Source organism: Lynx rufus, unplaced genomic scaffold, assembly GCF_022079265.1.
Source record: "Lynx rufus isolate CCGP_SWC_20201006 ecotype Redwood Valley unplaced genomic scaffold, mLynRuf1.p SCAF_10, whole genome shotgun sequence".
Taxonomy (NCBI): Eukaryota; Metazoa; Chordata; class Mammalia; order Carnivora; family Felidae; genus Lynx; species Lynx rufus.
Window position 1 is genome coordinate 40,438,646 of NW_025814824.1, and position 22,937 is coordinate 40,461,582.

A 22,937-nucleotide genomic window follows, 5' to 3' on the forward strand; every position below is an offset into this window, starting at 1 on the left:
GCAAAAAAGTACGGCCCTGAGTGCCAAGTCATGACGTGATATAAAAAGAGTCAGCATCAGCACCACGTCAGGCTATTTTGATCATGGAGAGATCTAGCACAGGAACAAGGCACTCACAAAAAGGACGGTGTAAAGCTATGTATATCCCAGGGACAGATGGAGTGCCCCAAAACACACAGCCCATCTTCCTAAACAATACCTTGTACTTGCAGAGATTAGGGTAGGAGAGAAACCTTTGCGTTTTTGGGTAAACAAAATCAGCAGCTTCCTGTTTTATCCATGGGATGCAAATTGGCATTTTACTTAAGGAAACGAGCTTGGCGTATTTAACAGCCTGGGCTAGGGGAAAGGTTCTGCCGTGTACTAGGTATCCCTCCTCTTCCTGGTGGTCATCCCTCCTCTCCCTGACGGTCATCCCTCCTCATCTCCGGTCAGCTCATCTGTCCCTCGGGTCATCCCTCCTCTCTCTGCTGGTCATCCCGCCCACCACCACCCCCCATCCATTACCTCATGTATAAAGTCCAGCTCATAATGTCTCTACTTCACAGCTGAAGAATCAAGTGAGGTGCTGCAAGCAGAGCTCACTATTCAGAGTAAGCGCTCCATTTTTGTTTGCTACTTTCGCTACGATTACTACCCTTGGCCCTCTGGATTTACTCAGCGTTCAGAGGAATAAAAGCAGTCTTCGATTTTTACAGTCACCTGAATTTCCTCTTCTTTCTATGTACATTTGTAACAAAGTGGGAACAGTTTGGAATTTCCCACTTTGAAAGCCTACTCAGTACCCCAGATTGCTGGCTTGGGCATGTGCGGGGAAGGCCCTGTGAGAGCGCAAGGTGTGTAAAGGCAGGAGTGTGAAATGAGTCCGGAAAGGTAAGTCGGGGCTGAATTATGGACAACCTTAAGCGTCAGAGGCTGGGCTTGATTCAGTAGGCAACGCTGAGTCCGTGCAGAGGTATGGGCATCCAAAGGATTAGACGTATCAGGGTTAAGTTAAAAATGGACAAATCTAAGAGCAGCTCAAGGACATAATGAGAAGACAGAGCTGAAAGGTCAAGAAAATTTGAACTCTGTAGACTATACGGAAGTATCCTTCATCTTAAATCCCTTTCCCATCCTAAGTACTGCATATACAGATCTATTTTCAAAGGAAATCTGAAAAACATTCAGGGCAATACGCCAGGCACGAGAGAAGAATGGGTGTGTTCCATGTTAAACCCACGAAAAGTTTAATTAAATATACTGACTCCTGCAGACAACCAGCCACTGAAGGATGTAAATGAAAATTACCAAGAGGAAAAACAAATCACATACTAAAGCTACAATGTTTTGACATGCCTCCTTGAACACAAAGTCTGTTTGGGTTGCAGTGACAGCCAAACTCATTAGGAATAAAATGCAACTTAATTTATAAAAGTCTTGTTCCTTCACTCTGTTTGATTTATATTCCTCAGTTCTCAAAATTAGCCATTTGGCATTTATGAGTAGGTACCTTACCAGAATATCTGTGAATCATAAACTCCTTAGTCTACTGAAGGAAATATCTTCAGCCTGCATTAAAATGTTAATTAAGCATGGCTTTGGATGTAAAAGTCTAAATTAACCTGTTTTTCAGAATATGCTATAGTCACAAGCTCATTTATTTTTATTATTTTCTAATTAAGACTTTATTCTTTAAAGCAGTGTTAGATTCATAGAAAAACTGAAGGGAAGGTACAGAAATTTCTCATGTATCCCTTGCCCCATGCATGCACTACCTCCCCCGTTATCAACATCCCCCACCAGAGTGGTACGATTGATGAACCTCCATTCATACATCATAATTACCCAAAGTCCACAGTTTACATTAGAGCTCATTCTTGGTGTTGTACATTCTATGGGTTTGGACAAATGTATAAAGACACGTATCCATCATCATGATAGCATACAAAGTCTTTTCACTACCCTAAAAACCCTCTGTGCTCCATCTACCTATTCATCCCTACACCCCATCCCCAGGCAACCACTGATCTTTTCACTGTCTCTACAGTTTTGCCTTTTCTAGAATGTTATATGCTTGCAATCATCCAGCATGTAGCCCTTTCAGATCGGCGTCTTTCACTTAGTAATATGCATTTAAAGTTGCTCTGTGTCGTTCTGTGGCTTGATAGCTCATTTCTTTTTAGCACTAATTAATCGTCCATTTGTCTACATACACCACAGTTTATTTAGCCATTCACCTACTGAAAGACATCTCGGTTGCTGACAAGTTTTGGCAAATTACAAATAAAGCTGCTGTAAACATCTACGTGCAGATTTTTGTGCTGGTCCTAAGTCTTCAGCTCCGTTGTGTAAATATTGAGGAGACTGATTACTGGTTTGTAAGGCCAAACAAAGCATGTATAGTTTTGTAAGAAATTGCCAAACTGTCTCCCCTAAAGTAGCTATACAATTTTGCATTCTCATCAACCATGGTGTTTTTGATGTTTCAGATTAGGGACATTCTAATAAGTGTATACTAGCATCTTCTCGTTTGTTTTTTTTTTTTTTAAATTAGGAAGAAGTAACCTCCTACCTTATTCCAGATTTTCTAAAGTGTCATGTCAAAGACATTATAAAAAGGTAAGAACGCAGCAGCATCTATTTTCAAGATGTCTCTCTCAGCCATACATGAACACTCTGTTCCCTTTACTACAAGCCTACAAGAAAATGTGTGAGGTACAACGGAAAGAGCTGTGGCTTACAGAAAGGCAGATGGAACCTCACTCCGCTAGGTGGGTAATCTTGAGCCATTAACCCAACCATTAACAGTGGTCACTCCTGCAGGGTGAGTTATGGTGGGAAAGAGAAAAAATACTCCATTTACTTTACATTATATGCTTAAGTATTGAATTTTAGGAGTATGATCACGTTTTAACCTTCCCAAGACAGGGAAATATTAATCTTTTAAATGAGTCTCACCTTCAGTCAGCTGCTCCAATGAGCCCCTAGAAAGAAGACTTGAGAACGATTCCACAACTGTGCATTTTTTCCTGTATCTGTGGAGAAAAAGTAGAAGGGTGGTGGGAAATAGAAAGAAAAAATAATAATAAATCAGGCCGAGTTCACTTTCATTGGACATTCATTTCAGTCTCAGTCACACCAAAGAGTTACCAAGGAGGAACTGCAAACCTCAAACTCTAAACCCTAAAGGGCAGAGAGCACCCTTTTCAACACTGTGTCCCCGGCACCCAGCCCTGAGCCGATCTCCTGTGGGCACTCCATCCACACTTACTGGACACGTGAGTGGACAAACTCACACAACACAATGAACACTAGCCCTGCCAAGCACCTGCACGATGCTGAAATCAGTATTTCTCTGGTAAGAGGCACCCACAGGTTAAGAATCGACTTAGAGTGTGATATTGGGAAACTCTTCATTTGCAGGGTTGCAACATAATTCCATGAGGATATTGTTTCACATTAAGTGTCACCAGTGCTGGTTAACAGCTGTTGCTGGGGTCTTGCTATACACACAGAGCAAAGATTAAAATAAAACTGAAAATCCATCTCATTTTCACCAACCAGAACTGTCCAGATATGTCCTTTTAGACAAATAAAACTCTCCCTTCCGAACAGGCAGCATCCGCCCATATAAAAAAAGAGAGTTCCTTGCTTGGCCTGGCTTGGCAGGCAGGAGCTGAATTCATCTGTGCCACGGAGACCCTTGGGAGATGCTTGCTGTGACTGAAGTTACCAATGGGAAAAAAAGGGGGGGGGGAGGGAAAAACCCGTGGAGGCACAGATGCCAACTGCTTGGCCAAACAAGAATCTTCTATAATTCCCAACAGGAACTTTCAACTCTACTAGATACAACTATGTGAGGCCAGGAGGCTTGGAAGTACAAGTCCCTTACTACAATTGTGGCCAACTTCAAACAGAGCTTTCCATCAGGCAAACCACGCTCACTCTGTCACACAGACATAAAGGTTTGTAGTTGCATCTCAAGTATTTAATTACTCAGTTCATACTTTTGGCAGGTCTGTAATGCATCCTTCATGGCAGAAATGCCATTTTGGATGTCCTGTTGCTCGAAGGTCAGGACGGCCTGCAACACCACAATAGTACTGTAGCCCAAGGCATGGTACATACTCTCCTTAGCCCTGGGGGGCAAAAAAAAAAAAAAAAAAAAAAAGGAATTAATACGTTTCAATGCAGTTTAAGAGCATTCAGGTCTTGTCTGATACAGACCAGAAGAAATCCTAGTAAAAACATATCATGACTTGTATAGCGATAAATTTTACTCCTTCACCATAATCACTGAAATAATATAGACTGTGAAAGACACGTCCCAAAAAAAAAAAAAAAAAAAAAACTCAAGTATCAAGGACTTTCCAAATTACGCCCATGCAGGCAGCACTGAATGTTCCAGGTTGAAGCAGAAGCTGACAATTGTTTTTCCCCATTTCAGCACAAGGGGGCAGCCTGCGGACTCTTTTAGTAGAAAACCTTTCAAAGCAAATCAATTTTTCCCAAACACCGGGAACCTACTTCCTATCTTTAGTGTTGATAGAAGTACTAAAATACAGGCCACTGGAAATGTATTTTGTGACAGAGAGATTCTGATATATTTTTTGAAAGATAAAGACCCATTTTTAAAACCAGTTCATCTCCACTCCCAGCTGGAGGCCAAAGGGAAGCAAGACTTTTGCAATAAATTAGGTTGGCCACAAAGGGCCCAGACGAAAGTACATTCCAGACTTCGTATGTAATCTAATCCCATTATCCACAGTTCCTGAATAAAGTTCTTGATAATTCAAATTACTAAATTATCAGGAAGAACTGCTTAGACTCTTACGGGCATTAATTAGTCTTAAGGTATGACACATCCCAGACTCTCAGACTGTGAAAACCTTACCATCTCTTTTCTCAAAACTTCTCATCGTGTTATTTATAAGACTCAATTAGTTATTTACAAGACTTGAAATATTAATGCGCAGTTTTGTTTTTAAGTCAAATATCATCCACCATAGCCCGCTGCTATGCAAAATAAAAGCAAGCCACATTCTTCTTTTCCCTCATGGAAATACTCTAAACATCCTTCGGTAATTTGCAGTTTGTCCTGAATAGCAAGGTCACTGGCTGTTCAAAAGACCACAAAGAGTAACAGCAGCCCAAAGTTAATCATTTATTGTGGTCTTAAACCTCGCATTTTAAACCAAAAGCTCCAAGAGGGAAAAAAAAAAGTATGCAGTGGGAAAACCTATGTTTAACAGTGAAACATGCATCAAGATGAGAGAATCTTGACTAAATACAACACTCAATCACTTCTTGTCATTCCATGTTACCACCAGCTGGGGTGTCTGAGGCAGAGGAGAGTGGGGTCTTGTGTGAATAAAAAGTGAAGGAGACAGGCAGGCAGGCTGAGAGAGGAGAGACAAACAGAAAAAGGCAGGCAGGCAAAGAGGAGGAAGACCAGGAAGCAGAGACAGAAGATGGACAGAGAAAGAAGTCTGAGGGTCTGGGAAGGACAGAGGGAAACGAGGCAGGAGACAGGCAGGGTGGACAGTGTTGGAGACAACACTGGGCCATTTTCTCAGGCTGTAGCATCTCTTATCCTCTGGTCCTAACCCCTGAAATACTGTGATCACAGCTCTTCTACATCTTAATAGAACTACCACACCAGCTTCTCGGGAGGTAATTTCATTTTCTTTATTGAAGTAGGTAGTGACATACAATGTCATTTTAGTTTTAGGTGTGCAATATAGCGATTCGGCAATTCTATACATTATGCAACACTCACCATAATGAGCGTAGGAGGACTGAAAGTCCATGATCAGATTCACATTACTCTACCGACCAAAGAAAGGAGATTTCCGCTGTTGTACCCGAGCAACCTTCTAGAAAACTGTTATTAGCAGGTCTAAGTTTCGTCCAAGTTAAGTGTTGCGTTTGAAGGCACAAGGTATGATTACTCCTGTCCAGCTACAGTCACACTGTGGAGTTGGGGACAGTGCTCAAGGTGACACCTAGTAAACGGGCTAAGCACAGGTTTTGCTGCCACATTTGAACAATTAACAGGTATTATCAACTGAAATTAAACTGCTTAACTTATTTATCACATAAATAGGGAGTCCCAATAACATTTTTTATTATCTTAAATTTCTTTTAAAGAAAAGTTCTTTTTAACATTTGAGATTAGTATATTCTAATTCTTCCCATCCCCATTTCAAAGGGAACTTCTGTCAAAGGTATTTAACCTTTAGAGGCATATCCATTAAAGTATCTCACTGGAAAGAGCAAAATGAAACTCCACAAAACTATATGAGATGACAATATTTAAACACATATAGAAATTAAAATATGAGAATCAGAAACTTTCTACTGATTAAATTTGGAAAAAAACAGATTTTTTTTTTAACTGGATATTAAAACTGACCAAAAGTAAGGCGTCTCAACCAAATTAGCTTAGAAATATTCAGGCGGCAATGCAGATATGCTGACTGACAAGCAATATATCAAAGACTCATCAGAAACGTCTGTAAAAATGTATTTTATCTAAAAGAAATTAAGTTAATTACCATGGTCGAAGCAACTCTAAGGCATCCGTGAATTTGTTACTCAGAAATAAGTTCAATGCCACTGAACATTCTTCTAGGCCACACTTGAGATCCACCTTCACTGATGTTGACCTAAGGATCAAGAAAAAAATACATAGCATTTCAATAGCTTTTACTATTAGAAGTTGTTGCGGGTGTGTGGGTGTGTGTGTGTGTGTGTGTACCCTTTGGAGAAAGAAAGACTGGGATTCTAACCCTTCTGAAACCTTCTAAAGCCTTTCTTATCTGTAAAATGGGAATACCACCACCTTCGTGAAAATGTCATGAGGATGGAATAAATCAACAAATAAGGCTGATAGCCCTCACAAAGACCACAAGGGTGGGAACTACCTTGATTCATAGGACAGGGAAAGTTATTGTGTTTTAGTTTGATTATGCAGGGGGAAAAATGTGCTTCAGTGGAAAACTGATTACCATCTAGACTGTAGAAGAGACTCCTTCAGATTGCTTTTGATTCTATAGGAACTGTCATACAACTCTGCACATTGTGTTTTCTTTTTTAGTTTTTTTTTCAATGTTTATTTTATTTCTGAGAGAGAGAGAGAGAGAGAGAGAACGAGTGCATGCACGCAAGCAGGGGAGGGGCAGAGAGAGAGGGAAACACAATCCGAAGCAGGCTCCAAGCTCCAAGCTGTCACCAAAGAGCCGGATGTGGGGCTCAAACCCACAAACCACGAGATCATGACCTAAGACTAAGTCGGATGCTTAACCGACTGAACCACTCAGGCCCTTTGTGTTTTCTTTTTTAATTTGAGTATAGTCAACACACAATGTTACATTAGTTTCAGGTATACAACACTGTGATTCAACTTCTCTATAGTTATGCTAACTGCTCACAAGTGTAGCTACCATCTGTCACCATACAATGCTATTATAATATTATAAACTATATTCCCTATGCTGTGCCTTTTATGCCCATGACTTATTTGTTCCCTAAGTGGAAGCCTGTATCTCCCACTCTCTTTCACCCATTTTGCTCATTCACCCATGCCCCTTCCCTCTAGCCAACCATTAGTTTGTTTTCTATATTTATGAGTCTGAATCTGCATTTTTTTTGTTTATTCACTTGTTTTTTAGACTCCACATGTTAGTGAAATCATGATATTTGTCTTTCTCAATCTGATTTATTGCACTTAACATTATACCCTCCAGGTCTATCTGTGTTGTTGCAAATGGCGAGATCTCAACCTTTTTATGGCTGAGTAATATTCCATAGTACGTATATACACCACCTTCTTTATCCATTAATCTGTGGACACTTAGGCTGCTTCCATATCTTGGCTATTGTAAATAATGCTGCAATAAACATAGGGGTCCAAATAGATATTTGGAAAAATATCTATTCAGGTCCTCCAACCATTTTTTAATCAGTGTTTTTTTAGTGTTGCATCGCAACTCTGTAAATCATAAGTAACTGATAGCAATGCAAAGTAACTGTTGTCTACAGACATGTAAACTCAGTAGGCAGCTTCAATGACCTTTTCTCCTTCATGTAAGGAGTTAGTTTTGCTGACTTTGGACATTAATTTCAACGTTCCTTAAGTCCATATAAATTTGTGCTGTTTTGGATTTCTCCTTTGAATCTATTATAACATCCGCCTAGCTCCCTCACTGATTAATGAGTTAAGCAAAATCTTTAACATGCGTTCGTTTTTATGTTTGTATAATCATTATGATTTTACCCTTTATTAAAAATTACCCGTTAGTTATTTATGACTGACAGAAGTTTTGCTCTTTAAAATTAGAGCCCTCTCCAAAATGTTTTGTGTAACAACTTTTAACAGGAAAATATTTCGGCAAGTAAATGAGCAGTATGATGATTTATTTAAAAGTACTGAAAGTCGAATTTCCATGCCACCAACCTCTCCAAATTCATGCCTTCAAACATGAAAACACAATCCCACCTCAGTTACTTTTCTAGCTGCAGGCTGGCTAATGTAGGTGTTCTGAGCACATTTAAGGTAGGCGAGACTAAGCTATGATGTTCGACAGGACAGGTGTATTAAATGGATTTTTGATTTACAGTGGGTTTATTGGAACATAAGCCCATCATAAGTCAAGGAAGACCTATAAATGTTGATGCAGTAGTTACCTAGGAAACTATCAGATGACTTAGAGGTTAACTCTGAGGGAGAAAACTCCTACTTCTAAAGAAAGCTCAGATTTCCATAAGCAGGGACATATGGAATGAAAGAGTAATGTGAAAAATAAATGCCTAAAGATCCTCGGAAGTTATTTTCAACCTCATTTCCATTCATCAATCTTCAAATTATTGTACCCCGTCTCTGTACGGTGAGAGCTGAGTCTTGCAACAGGCTGCCAACTTCAGGAGTGTTACGAACACACTCACAAATAGCTGAGGTTTCAAATGCAGACTCTGAAATGCTAAAGATCTACTGTATGACTTAAAGTTCAATAAACCTGTAAGGACAGATAAAAAGCACTTTCTCGTGGTACTAAAGCATAGCTTTAACAGGGTTGCCTCAATAAATGATCATAAATGATAAAGGAACAACATACATTTTGAAAAAGAAACAGTTACATTAATTGGAGAATGGGCAGGAAAAGAAAACATTACTTAGCAATTCAATGTGAAATTATTACAAAAAATATTAATGGACAGGAAAAATGTCATGATATATTAACTTTCAAAAAGCAGGTCACCAGGCTGGTTCAGTCAGTGAAGCGTGTGACACTAGATCTCAGGGTTATGAGTTCAAACCCCACGTTGGGTATAGAGATTAGGGAAAAGTAAAATTAAAAAAAAAAAAAAAAGGCAGACTACAAAAAAAAAAGGTGGAGGGGCAGGGCAAAAAATAATAATAAAATAAAAACGAGGTTACTAAATAGGATATTTAATATGATCCCAATTAATAAAAAATCAGTATGTCTATATATGAAGAAAAAAAGAAATAATATCAAAACAAAAAAGTTACAGTGATGGTAATACACATTTTATTTTCTCCTTTGTGCTTTTCTATATTTCCTGAATTTTCTATATTCAACATTTCTTTAAATGCTCCTTAAGCCAAGGTTACAAGAATATTAAGTAGAAAAAAAATCATACTACAATATTCAATGAAAACCCTATGGTTGCATCCATATCAAAAAGTATATGCCCAGGGGGTGCCTGGGTGGCTCAGTAGGCTAAGCTTCCGACTCCTGATTTCAGCTCAGGTCATGATCTCACAGTTGGTGAGTTCAACCCCTGCTTGGGCTCTGTGCTGACAGCAAGGAACGTGCTTGGGATTCTCTCTCTCTCCCTCTCCCTCTGCCCCTCCCCTACTTGTGTGCACTCACACTCTCTCACTCTCTCTCTCAAAATAAATAAGTAAACATTAGACAGAAAAGAAAAGAAAAGAAAAGAAAAGAAGAGAAGAGAAGAGAAGAGAAGAGAAGAGAAGAGAAGAGAAGAGAGGAGAGGAGAGGAGAGGAGGGAAGGGGAAGGGAGGAAGGAAAAGGAAAAGGAAGGGAAGGGGAAGGGGAAGGGAGGAAGGAAAAGGAAAAGGAAAAGGAAAAGGAAGGGAAGGGGAAGGAAGGGGAAGGGGAAGGGGAAGGGGAAGGGGAAGGGGAAGGGGAAGGGGAAGGGGAAGGGGAAGGGGAAGGAAAGGAAAGGAAAGGAAAGGAAAGGAAAGGAAAGGAAAGGAAAGGAAAGGAAAAGAAAAGAAAAGAAAAGAAAAGAAAAGAAAAGAAAAAAAAAAAAAAAAAAAGATACATGCTGAGGAAAAAGACTAGAATGAAATACACCAAAATAACAGTCTGTGTTTAAGAGGTCATATTTACGGTGGCTGTTTCTCCTTTCTTCCATTTTCTTCAATGCCTGGCAATGTGGTTATATTATTTTATATGTGAAATTAATGATCTAAAACTTGTTTAAATAAAAGAGACTCAAAAGAGAGCTATGCCCCAAATGTTGTCATTTAGTTGTGCTCCTTTTGCTTTGACAGGGCCACCTCTTCAGAGCCCCTTGGCAGCTCCGTCTCCCCCTCCTACTTTGTCAAATGGACATCAGTCAGCAAAACACAAAGCCCTGTTCTAACATCAACATTACAATTCACCAACGGCTTGGACCCCTCTCCTGACATCCCTAAAACACCTGCACCTCTTCCTGACCTGTTCACGTTAGATGATCCGTGCCGTCCAGTGGACTGTTTTGTGTCAAGTGATGCAAAGGGTTGGCTGCTTGCTGCCATATCTGTGCGAGAAAACCTATTAATAAAAAAAGCAGAATAAGGTTTTTATTTCTTTGTCTTACAGGAAAAGACCACATAAATTCAAGTATACAACATAAGCCCTCCAATTATTTAGTACATCTCACCTTCATTTCTAATCAATTCGGAAAATCAAGTAACAAAAATCTATCTACTGTTACATGGTGAACATTCCTGAAACACAGCACCAATAAAATAACTTTTTTTTTCTAGTACACACACACAAAAAATGAACCAAAATCAGCTCCCCCAAAGCTCTCCACCCAAAGACAACAAGACAACATTGTATCTTGTATATAAATATCCTTCCAGAACTTTTCCCAAGTAAATCTATACAGGTATTTTTATATTTTATTAAAATGGAGTATTATTGAGGGGCACCTGGGTGGCTCAGTTGGTTAAGCGTCCAACTTCGGCTCATGATCTCACGGTCATGATCTCACGGTCCCTGAGTCCAAGCTCCATGTCGGGCTCTGTGCTGTCAGTTCAGAGCCTGGAGCCTCCTTCAGAGTCTGTATCCTCTCTCTCTCTCTCTCTCTGCCCCTCACCCGGTCAGACTCTGTCTCTCTCTGTCTCTCATAAAATGAATAAATGTTTAAAAAAATTTTTTCCATAAAAATAAATGGAATATTATTGAAAGAAAGGAAAAACTTTTCTCTGACCCTCTTAGAGTCCCCGGCTGGGTCTGAAGATAAAATGGACAATGACTGATTATCAGGAGAAAAGCATATAAATTTTGTTGAACTGGTATAAGTACACGAGGGCCTTCACCGGAGAATGAAGACCAGCAGGAAGTTTTCAAATCTGTGAAAAATTGGCAAGACAAAGGGCCTGGGGTAGGGGTAGAAAATGATGAAGTAACTAGGAAGATAAGGGTCACTTTCAAAGGCTTGCAGATACAAATGTCTTTCTCCAGTAAAAGGATAATTTATTTCCAGCCTTTAGGCAGAAAAGGGAGAGCTATTACAGTGTTTGCTCCTTCTAGATTGCCTTCAGCTCAAAATGATTTACAGGTCAAACAGGCATATTTTGGGGTGATATATTCTAGTTTCCTTCATTGTATGTTTAATTTATCCTGAATCTTTTCTTATAGTTACTGTAACATAATTTGTTACCTGCCCCTTATTTTGGGGGCATGTAAATTGCTCCCGATGTTTTGCGATTACAAACAATATTGTAATAAGCTCTTTACTGACTTGCCTGATCGTTTCCTGAGGATAAATTCTTGAGTTAAAGAGCGTGTGTTTTGTTAGGGATCCTCTTTTTAAAACCAGCTTCATTTCTCATTATATATACACCACAGAGTTCTACAGTAACATTCAGGAGGTGGAGACTGATCTGGTTGGCAGATGCTTAGGCCATTTCATCGACCCAGGGCTCCCACCACAGACACGTGGAGGCGGGGCCATGCTAGAAAAGGAAATTTTCATGGAGTAAGAATAAGCTCCCCCCGCCCCCAACGCCCGTATTGTAATAGAATCACCAGTCTCCTGCTTCCGTTCTTAACTGTACCCAAGCCTAGAGAGAAAAGGGTTATTGACTGCCCTTTTAGGAAAGTTTTAGTTATTTTTTTTTTTTAATTCTAAGATGTGCAATGCCCTCAGTTAAGTGGAGTTTGATTATAGCCCACCTTTCAGACCTCCCAATACCTTGTAATATTTTATATTCAACATTCATCTTGTCTTGAATATATCAAGTTCCCAAAATTTTATACATCAGGTTAGGGGAAAATCAAGGTTCTTCTTACAAAGGTGGTTGGATGTGGGTGGTAGGAGAAAAGAAAACCCCACAGCTAGGAAGAAATGTACTTTAGGCTGGTTATTTTCCATCACAAGACTATTTCACCAGAATAGAGGAAGCACTGAGCACTTACATAAACCAGACTCTAGGGCAGTGACAGCTACCTCTGCTTAGGAGCAAAAAGGAAAAAGATCTATTCAAAAGGTCATCTATCCATTTGGACCACTCCTGCCCATCTGTTCTATTACAGATTTATTTATAAGGGCCAGCAAAACATGGTCTCTGAAATTACTGTACCATTTACTTTCAGTTTTAATTACAAAATTCTCCTCAATTTCAAATTTTGAAATTTTTATTTAATGAAAACTAATTATTTTCCTTTAACATTTCTGATTTTGAGGGCATACTTAGAAACAACCTCCCTCCATAAACATTATATACCATAATTTTACCAGTGCTATTACCTTTTAATATTCAATTTTTTTATCTACTTATAAAATTTGAATAGTACAAGAGAGTGCTGTGTATTTTTTAATCTTTGGCATTTTTCCCAAGATAATTTTTAAAAGACCACATCTTTTGCCCCAGTGATTTGACAATATGTGACATACCATATATATAAAACATTGAAATTTATTAAGTTCTGCTAAATTCAAGCTTGCTATGCCAGGTAAATGCTGCATGTTTGAGAGTTACAATTACAGTGTCTTCACCAGACACAATAGACTTGAATTTAGCAGAACTTAATTATTAATAATGTTAGATTTTATTCACATATTCAGAGGTATAAAAGTTTAGATTAGATCCTTCTAGTCCTTTATGTTTTTGTATACATGTCCATGAAGTCCCAGAAACTCTACAGTATTTTAAAATTTGTACTAATATCCCAGTAAGTATATCACGCTACAAACTGGTTTTTTTATTCAACGGTATTTTTTGATGTAGACCTAATTCACTCACCTACACTACATCATATTTCATCAAGAACCTATTTTCTTCTTTTTTTATGACAAATGCTTCCAATACAGAGAGAAAATGACAGGAGTATATCTGGAATCTTTTGCATACAGTGAGAGCTAAATTTAATTGTTTCCCACATGGATAGGCAATTATCCCAACACCAATGAATAACTCATCCTTCAGCTACTCTTGGCTTGGAAATAGCACAAAAGGAAGAGCACACATCCTCTCAACGCTCTTGGAGCAGTAACAGGCGCCCAGGAATATTTTTTTTTAATTTATTTTTAAATGTTTATTTATTCTGAAAGGAGGGGAGAGTAAAGAGAGAGAGGGAGAGAGAATCCCAAGCAGGCTCCACACTGTCAGCACAGAACCTCATGCGGGGCTCATTCTCACAGACCATGAGATCATAACCTAAGCAGAAATCAAGAGTCAGAGGCTTAGCCATAACTGCCTGAGAGACCCAGGCATCCCAGGAATTCTGTAAGGCATATATACCTTTGCTTGATTTGGTATTTACTACCAATTAAGGTTCACATTAAGTAACAGATGAACTTGTAGATTTTTTGGTCTGGTAATTATGCAGATAATTTGGTAAGGTTATGGTTTTACTGCCTTGCAGGAGATTAGTAAATTTTGCGTATAATAAAAAACCTTATTCCAACATTCTTCAGTTACCCAAATGCTCTTGGAACCAGTTTTAACATCTTGCTGATTTCCTCATTGATAAATAAATCTCTGACATTGTTAAAACGAAAATCACAGGCCCAAAATGGCGTCACTTAGGCTGAGTCCCAAACTGGGGTTTAATAACTAATCCAACTCTAGATTCAACCTCCCCCAGAAAGGCAGTCTTAACCAGTCGGTCAGGAAATTTCCCCATCTGGGGCCGATGAGTCTGCATCACTGAGTGGCCAGAAGGGCATTCCCCATCCCCCAGAGGAAGATGAGGTCATCTGCATGATAAGACCTGTCGCTATTCCTCCTAAGGGAAAGAAATCTCATCTGGAACAATCCTTTTCTTTGCTAATAACTTTCTGGCCCCCACCTTCTCCCTATAAAAACCTTCCCTTTTCTTACAACTCCTCTACTTGCTAGATGGGATGCTGCCCCATTCATCAATCTCTTAATGAAGCCAATTAGATCTTCAAATTTACTGGGTTGAATTTTGGGGGTTTTAGTGTTTTTTATTTTTTTTAATGTTTATTTACTTCTGAGAGAGAGCGCGCGCAAGCATGAGTGGGGGAGGTGCGGAGAGAAGGAGACACAAAATCCCAAACAGGCTCCAGGCTCTGAGCTGCCAGCACAGAGCCCGATGTGGGGCTGGAACTCATGAACAAAGAGATCGTGACCTGAGCAGAAAATGGACACTGAACCAACTGAGTCACCCAGGCGCCCCTGAATTTTGGGCTTTTTTTTTTTTTAACACTATCTCTACAATACTACATTTTCACATCTATACACATTTATTCAGGTCTGATCTTATTTCCTTTACTAAAGGTTTCTATTATATGGAACGCTGCTCTGATGTTCAGATATCCTCCATGCAAAACGATCCTTAGATCACTTCAGTTTTATAATCTGTACCACCAAAGTGAGCACAATTGTTAAAAATTTAGGGGCGCCTGGGTGGCTCAGGCGGTTAAGCGTCCGACTTCTACTCAGGTCATGATCTCGCGGTTTGAGAGTTGGAGCCCCACCGTCGGGCTCCGTGCTGACAGCTCTGAGCCTGGAGCCTGCTTCAGATTCTGTCTCCTCCTCTCTCTGCCCTCCCCTGCTCATGCTCTGTCTCTGTCTCTCAATAATAAATAAACGTTAAAAAAATTAAAAAAAAAAAAAAAGAATTTAACCAAGGGGCACCTGGCTGGCTCAGTCAGTAGAGCATGCAACTCTTGATATCAAGGTCATGAGGTCAAGCCCCACGTTGCATTACTTAAAAAATAAGAAAGATTAAAAAAACAATTTAACCAAATAGAATGACTTGTCTGTTCTACTCCTATGCAAGGTATTGTATTCAGAAGTTAAAAGAAATGTATTTTCAGCTAGTGAAAAATACTGTGATTAGGTTGACAGAGCCTAAGAAAAACAATACATTGTATCTCAATTACAGGGATGAGTATGTTGGAACATTTGTCCTTCTCTTGCCCTGATTTTACTGCTTTATTTTTTTTTAAGTTTTTAAACAGCTTCATTGAGACATAAATTCACAGACCATACAATTCTCCCATTTAAAGTATACAATCAATGGCTTTTAGTATGTTCTTAGAGGTGTGCAACTATCACCACAATGTGTATTTTGTCACTCAAAAGAAACTGTCCATCCATTAGCTGTCACTCCACATTTCCCCCTCCATCTCTTGTTTTAGGCAGTCACCCATCTGCTTTCAATATGAGCAGATTTTTCTTGGTCTGGACATTTCATGTTAATGGAATTATACAATATGTGGTCTCTCATGACTGGCTTTTCCATTCAGCATAATGTCTTCAAGATACATGTTGATATATTTGTACATCATTCCTTTTTATTGCCAAATAATATTGCATTGTATGGATATAACATTTTGTTTACTGTTTCATTAGTTTATGGATATATGTGTTATTTCCGCTTTTGGGATATTTTGAATAATGCTATTAAAATTCATGAACAAGTTCTAATGTAGACATGTATTTCATTTCTCTTGAGTATACGCCTATGAAGACAACTGCTGAGTCGTATTGTAAGTTAATGTTTGACGTTTTGAAGAACTGTCAGACCATTTTTCCAAGTGACTATGTGATTTTACATTCTTACCAGCAATGTAGGGAAGTTCCAATTTCTCCACATCTTGCCCAACACTTATTAAAATTGTCTATCTTAGTGGGTGTGACAGTATCTCATCGTGGTTTTGACTTGCATTTACCTAATGACTAAGGATGTTGAGCATCTTTTAGCTACTTAATGGCCATTTGTAGATCTTTGGAGAAACGTCTATTCAGGTTCTTTGGCCATTTTTTAAATGGGCTATTTGTCTTTTTATTATTGAGTTTCATACTGCTGTAATTTTTAATCACTAGGTAAAACTATTTTCAAATGAAAAGCTTACAGCTACTTTTTTATAATTTTTTCCTCTCATTCAAATCATAATTAGCAGAATCGATTCAAATTTAATTCCTCCAGTAAATCCAACGCAATGTGCTATGCTCCTGAACAGTGAATTAAAAGATATCCCATTTTCAAAAGAAGGAAAAAAAGAAATAAAATTTTCAAAAACTAATAAAAAGACACTTCATATCCTTCATGTTTTTTCCTCTCTTTGGGGGAGAAAAGGGAGGAAAGCAAACAGGCCAAATGTTACTCTCTTGGAGGCACCATTTATATAATTTACAGTCTGGACCATGTCCACTGGAGCCATAAACACAAAACGCCAGTGGACATCACCACCAGGTTTCCAGGAAATCTACCGCTTACTATTTTGGACCATATGATCAGCTTGTGTTTCTTACTAAAGAAAACTGCTCACCAGACCAAATTCTGCCCAGTGGAGGATTCCTTTCAAATAGCCACTCTCATCGCCAGATATCAAAGAAGAAGGGAGGTACGGCAGCTGCAGCTAGTATAGCAAGAACAGCCCAGAAATCAACGGGTACCCCAAATATGCTGTACTGGCAACCTCAATCCCAGACCCGTCGCCAGTGTTACAGAATCAAGGCAAAGGGATGTCAACATTCACTCTGCACTAGAGCCCCGTTCCTGTAGAGGGAAGATCTAAAAAGCTGGAAAAGGCCAAAGGGCAAGGACCAACGAAGAAGACAATTATTCTAATAAATCAGGTATTAATGAATTTATAAGGTAAATAATCTGCCCCTAAATAATCCTTGCTGAGACTTAGTACAAAGGCTTCCTCAATCAGAGCTGTACGCTTTCTTTCACATTATGTGTAGGGCTTGGGTGATTTTTTATATTCTTCATGCTTTTCTTTTTTCAAATTTTCAAAAATGATCATGAGCTATTTTTAGTAATTGGGAAAAAAAAGTATATATTTTGAGCAATTTAAGTTCAAATTCATGAAGGGGACATTTAAATATTAATTTAAGGAAACACCTTCTGATCACCCCTTTTATATCACACACAGCTTACAATAGTTCTCCGGAAAAATATATAAGAAGAGTGTATTATTTTTAGCCCTTTCCAAGTGAGGAAGTTAGAATGCATCGCTACCCAACGTGTTTCTAATGTAATTTTACATCTCTTAGAACCCTTCCAAATTTTCACTACTTTGAAAAAGTCAGGACTTAAATGTTGCAGTTTTTCTAATTTTACCTTTTCTATTCCCTACATTGATAACACACTCCAGTGTTATTTTAAAGTTCTGAACTTAAAATACCTGTAATACTATATTCCCAAACTGTTTTCAAACTTATTATTTTATATATACATTTATGATTTCCACGTGATTTTTAATGTATCTACCTATTGGCTGAAAATGGGTTTATTCCTTTATTGAAAGGAACTGGCTCTCATGGATGGAAATCAGTAGATGCTATCAGGAGTTCTCGCTATCAGCCCCATTTCCATCTTTGGCGGGTCTGAAAAACGCAGTCCACAGGGCCTGTGTGGGTGTCAGCAAGGTATATGCCAGTGTCCCCTTAGCCTAATATGAAATATGGAAGTGGAAGGTCCATTAAAACAGATTCACTGGAAAGGTACTTCCTTTCACCCTAATTTTACATTTTTATCAGAAACCGGGATTAAGATAAAAAACAAGGTAACCAACTCAGCAAAAATTAATTAATTAATAAAGCAAGCAAGCAAGCTGGAAAAGGAAGCAGGGAATGGACCACAATCTAAAACAGTAATCCACCGGGTCCCTGGGTGGCTCGGGCGGTTAAGAGTCCAACTCTTGATTTCAGCTCAGGTCACGATCTCATGGTTCGTGAGTTCAAGCCGCATATCAGGCTCCGTGCTGACAGTGCAGGGCCTGCTTGAGATTCTCATTCTCTTTCTCCCTCTGTCTCCCCCTTCAAATAAATAAACATTAAAAAATAAATAAAAATAAAAACTAAAAAAGTAATGCGCGAAATGAAAGGGTTACATTCAGTAAACTAAAATTTAATTTTCACACATAAACATCTGGGAGCACCACGCTGCAAGCATTCTATCAGGTGTTAGACACATAAAAGTCATACAGTTCATGATCTCAAAGATGATATCTGAAAATATAGACTTTAAATAACTTACAACGTTTTACTACCATGTTGCTAAGTCACGTTGTTTTTATCCTGCTTATGAGTGCCTAAATTTGGATCAACAGTCCAACTAAAAAGCCTGTGTTCACGTCAGCAAGCTGTCTGCTGTGCCCCCCAGGCCAACCTGCCATGCCGGTGGGGACTCTGCCTACCTGAATAAAGAGACAAGCGCGTGGAGGTCGGCAGTACTCGCATCTGCTCCCAACAACCACACCTGGCCTGAGAACCACACTGTTCTAAAAGGACCAACAACTGGAAATGCAACCAGGAGCCGACAGCCAGGGAAAGAAAGGACTCAAAGCCAGTTCTGGAAGCAGAGCAGCTTAACTCGGGAACAAGCAGAGCTGGGGGAAAGCAGAGAAAAGGAAAGAACAAACATTCCCTCCCTCGCTCACGTGGAGAAGGTTCCGATTCCCCCTTCTGGACCACCCTCTCTGGACCGCATCCTACTCCCAAATGACTCAGAACAACATAGAGTAATGTGCATACAGAAAAAGAATAATCAAACAAATGTGGCAAACTGTTAAAAATGGGGGAGGGGTATATAAAAGTTCTCTGTGTCATTCTCATACTCTTTTGAGAAGTTTGAATGTACTGCAAAATAATGTTTTTAAAAGACAGCAGAGCATGACTCTGGAGCAAAGGACAAAGACAGGGTCAAATGAGGGTGGCCATAGACCTTGGGCACCTGGGGACCAGCCAATGCCAGTGAGGAATGCCAAGCCCTCGGGGTCACGGGTACACCAACAGATCCGGCCATCACAGGTGCTTGGGCAAAGGGAGCAAAAGGCCAGAGGTTAATGCAAAAACATCCACTTAGATGAGACAATTAACCAAAGGGCAATAGCCAGAGTAGGGCTCTGTCCCCACAGATTGTGTTCCTGCACTCAGGTGCTGCTGGGAAGGAGAGGCAAGGGGAACCTTTGAGGAGGAAGATACAGGCCTGATGCAGAGTTTAAATTTTTACTGGACTGGGCACTTACCTCTCCCACTACCCCACCCTCCAGAAAAAAATCAGAGTCACTCCAAAAGAGACTATTTGAAATGTGAACAGATGATGTGCTCTTTCACTGACAACTTAATGTTTTTTTTTTCCTGTCCTCACTGGGGATGTGAATTCCAGAGCAAAATGAGAACAGTTGAAAAGAACAAAAGTTCATTTTCATGTAAAATATAAAGCACGCCTCAGACCCTGCTCACTAAGAAAGTGGACAGCAGCACTTAGGGTTTCTTCGGTGGGGGGGAGAAAAAAACAAACTGCTCCCAACAAATGCCGTTTTTCCTGCTCATAGACACGGTAAATGGGACAGAGCTGGAAACTAAAACCAGAGCCTGTATCTTTGCAGATTCTTTCCTTAAGCAAAGCAAATGGGACTCCTTTGCATTATTTAAAACAAACAGCAATGGAATGTCAGCTTGGCAAGAGATCTAGGCAGCTACAATGTCATTTTGCTGGTTTTTAATTTAAAAAAATCCAAAACCCTTATTGGAGGGTTCTCTTCTTTCTAACAGAAAGCTAGTACCTAATCTCTTATTAGTCACCCTTTCTCACCGCCCTGTCATGTGACTCAGGAGAAGCATGCTGGGGCACAAGGCTGAACGCTGGGTTGCTGCCCCAGATGTGCAAGTCACCTGCAAGCCGTGACACGCTGGACCATTCACCACCTCTATGGATTCCAGTGTCCTCCTGTGCAAAAGGCAGCGAAGGGATACCAATCACAGAAAGCAGAAAGGTGGTTGCCAGGGGCTGGGGAGGGCAGTGGGGAGCTACTGTTCAAGGGGTATCGAGTTCCCACTTTACAGGATGAAAGACTTCTGGCGAAGGATGGCGGCGATGGTGGCACGACCGTGTGAACGTACTTCGTGCCACTGAACTGCACACTGAACAAGGGGTGAAGACGGGAAGGTTTATGTTAGGTGTATTTTGTCACAGGGAAGAAGAAACCGGGAGCAAGAAACAAAACAGAACAAAAAGAGCATTCGCACCGACAAAAAGCCAGAGGAGGGACGACAGTACCCTTTCTGCCTCACGCGGGAGTTATGAGGAGGAAACGCAGTCCATTTTGTGAAACCACTTTTTAAGCTGAAAAACCACATAAGTGTGGTGCTGATGTTGGTTAAAGAGTTAAGTGACTTAAGTGACTGGGGCCAGGAACTTCCCATTAGACAGACCACTCCACTCCTGCTACTCGGCAGCTGGGTGTTTCCTGCAGCCGTGTTACTTAAGCAACACTCTGCCAGTTTCATTTTCTCAAAGTAGGCATGCAGATATTTTCAAGATGCAGAGTAAACGCAGGTCTTCCGTGTGACGCTGCATGGGGCAGGGGAGGGCGGTTCATCATTTCTTCTAAAACATTACGAACTACAACAAATTTTTAAAAAGCAATGCTAAAGGGGCGCCCGGATGGTTCAGTCGGTTGAGGGTCCGACTCTGGATTTCCGCTCAGGTCGTGGGATCGAGCCACGCATCAGGCTCTGCACTGACAGCACAGAGCCTGCTTGGGATTCCCTCTCTCTCTCAAAGCAAATAAATAAACATTTAAAAAAAACAAAAAAGCAACACTAAGAAAGTTTTACTTTCATTTGGCTCACAATCCATGAGGAAGAGGGGGAAAAAAAGGCTACCTAAAAGCCTTTTTTTTTATTTTTCCAGGCTACATAATGTGTCTCTCCTCTTGGTTCCTGGCTCAGAATTTAAAACTCATCACAGTACGATTATTACTTCACTGTCAGCTGTGGTAGGTAGAGATGAGCTTTTTAACGACAGAAATTCTGTGTCTTAGCAAAGAGATATTCACTGAGTTTTTGATGAATAAATGACATTTGTACTGATTGTATATTAACACCCTTGTGCCAAATACAGTCTCAATACCTTATATTTTATATCACACATGTAGGTCATGGAAAATACCCTTGAATATGTTATCCTGGGAGTCATTCATTCCCAAACAAGTAGTTTTCAGTAAACATTAGGTAAGACAAACAAACCAGAAGGGGAAGCATGTAGATACTCAAGTAATTAAAGGTTAATTTTCTGGGGTATCTGGGTGGCGGCTCGGTAGGTTAAGTGTCTGACTCGTGGTTTCAGCTCGGGTCACGATCTCAAAATTTGTGAGATCAAGCCCTGCGTCAGCTCTCCACTAAGAGCACAGAGCCTGCTTGGATTCTTTCTCTCCCTCTCTCTCTGCCCCTCCCCTGCTCGCATGCATGGGTACGCTCTCTCTCTCTCTCTAACAAACATTTTAAAAATAAAGTTTAATTTTCTTTAACTTTTCAACGTGTGGCTCTTTTTATAGCGTGCTGTATACATCCAGCCTGTGATATCAAGCAGGTACACAAATCGGTTTTGGTATAAAGGGATCCTATTCCTTTAAAACCAAACAAACAAAAACATCCAACTTAATATTAAGGAGGGGTGATGACACATAAATGCTACGTATTAGGGCCCGATTTGCTGGATCACAGAAATGCTCAAATTCTGGCCCACCTGGTACTCAAAAAGAAAATGACTATAATCCCAAAGTACGAGAGAAATTTGAGTCTTGCTCCCATACTTCCCAGCCTTCTAAAATACAAGGACTTGAAATGAGATATTCTATAACCCAACACAAATACAAAACAATCACCAAAGAGATCCATTCATACTACCTGAATGGTCACTAAACACTTTCCACACCTGTGGACTGACGAAATATCAAAAGAAAAGTAAACCATGCCTGAAGGTCAGATCAAACTCATGTTCACAGAATCTGCCCATATATGCAGTTTGTCTTTCCCAATCTGAACCAAAGACAGAAGTGTAAATGTGGTGTTAAAAAGTGGAAAGCACATGCAAAATGTTAGGCAAACCTCTGGGCATAAGGCACACACATAAAAAATCAACCAATCAATCAATTTTGATGACACACGTCTCCAGGAATGCACTATGGCTTTATTTTAAGGAAGAAAGAAAGAGAGAAAAGAAAAGAAAAGAAAAGAAAAGAAAAGAAAAGAAAAGAAAAGAAAAGAAAAGAAAAGAAAAGACAAGACAAGACAAGACAGACAAGGAGAGGGCTGCCTACCCCCCAAATCAACCTATGGCTAAGGGTATCCCTTAGGTACAAGGGCTTCAAGGGGCACCTCATCTTCCTTGTCTATAAAAGGAGACTGCAATTAGCACAGTTGTCTGTCATCAGAGATACAAAGACAGACTTACCATGGGTATTGGGACTGAAACAGGACA

At 39.8% G+C, this 22,937-nt stretch overlaps 1 protein-coding gene across 1 annotated transcript in view; it reads right to left on the reverse strand.

Annotated features, from left to right (window-relative positions):
• TTC39B (tetratricopeptide repeat domain 39B) overlaps positions 1-22,937 on the reverse strand; it is a 127,703-nt gene that overhangs the window by 49,523 nt on the left and 55,243 nt on the right. Inside the window, 4 exon segments of the mRNA XM_047064768.1 lie at positions 2,941-3,017; positions 3,990-4,121; positions 6,540-6,650; positions 10,692-10,787. Coding sequence (XP_046920724.1) covers positions 2,941-3,017; positions 3,990-4,121; positions 6,540-6,650; positions 10,692-10,787 — 416 coding nt within the window.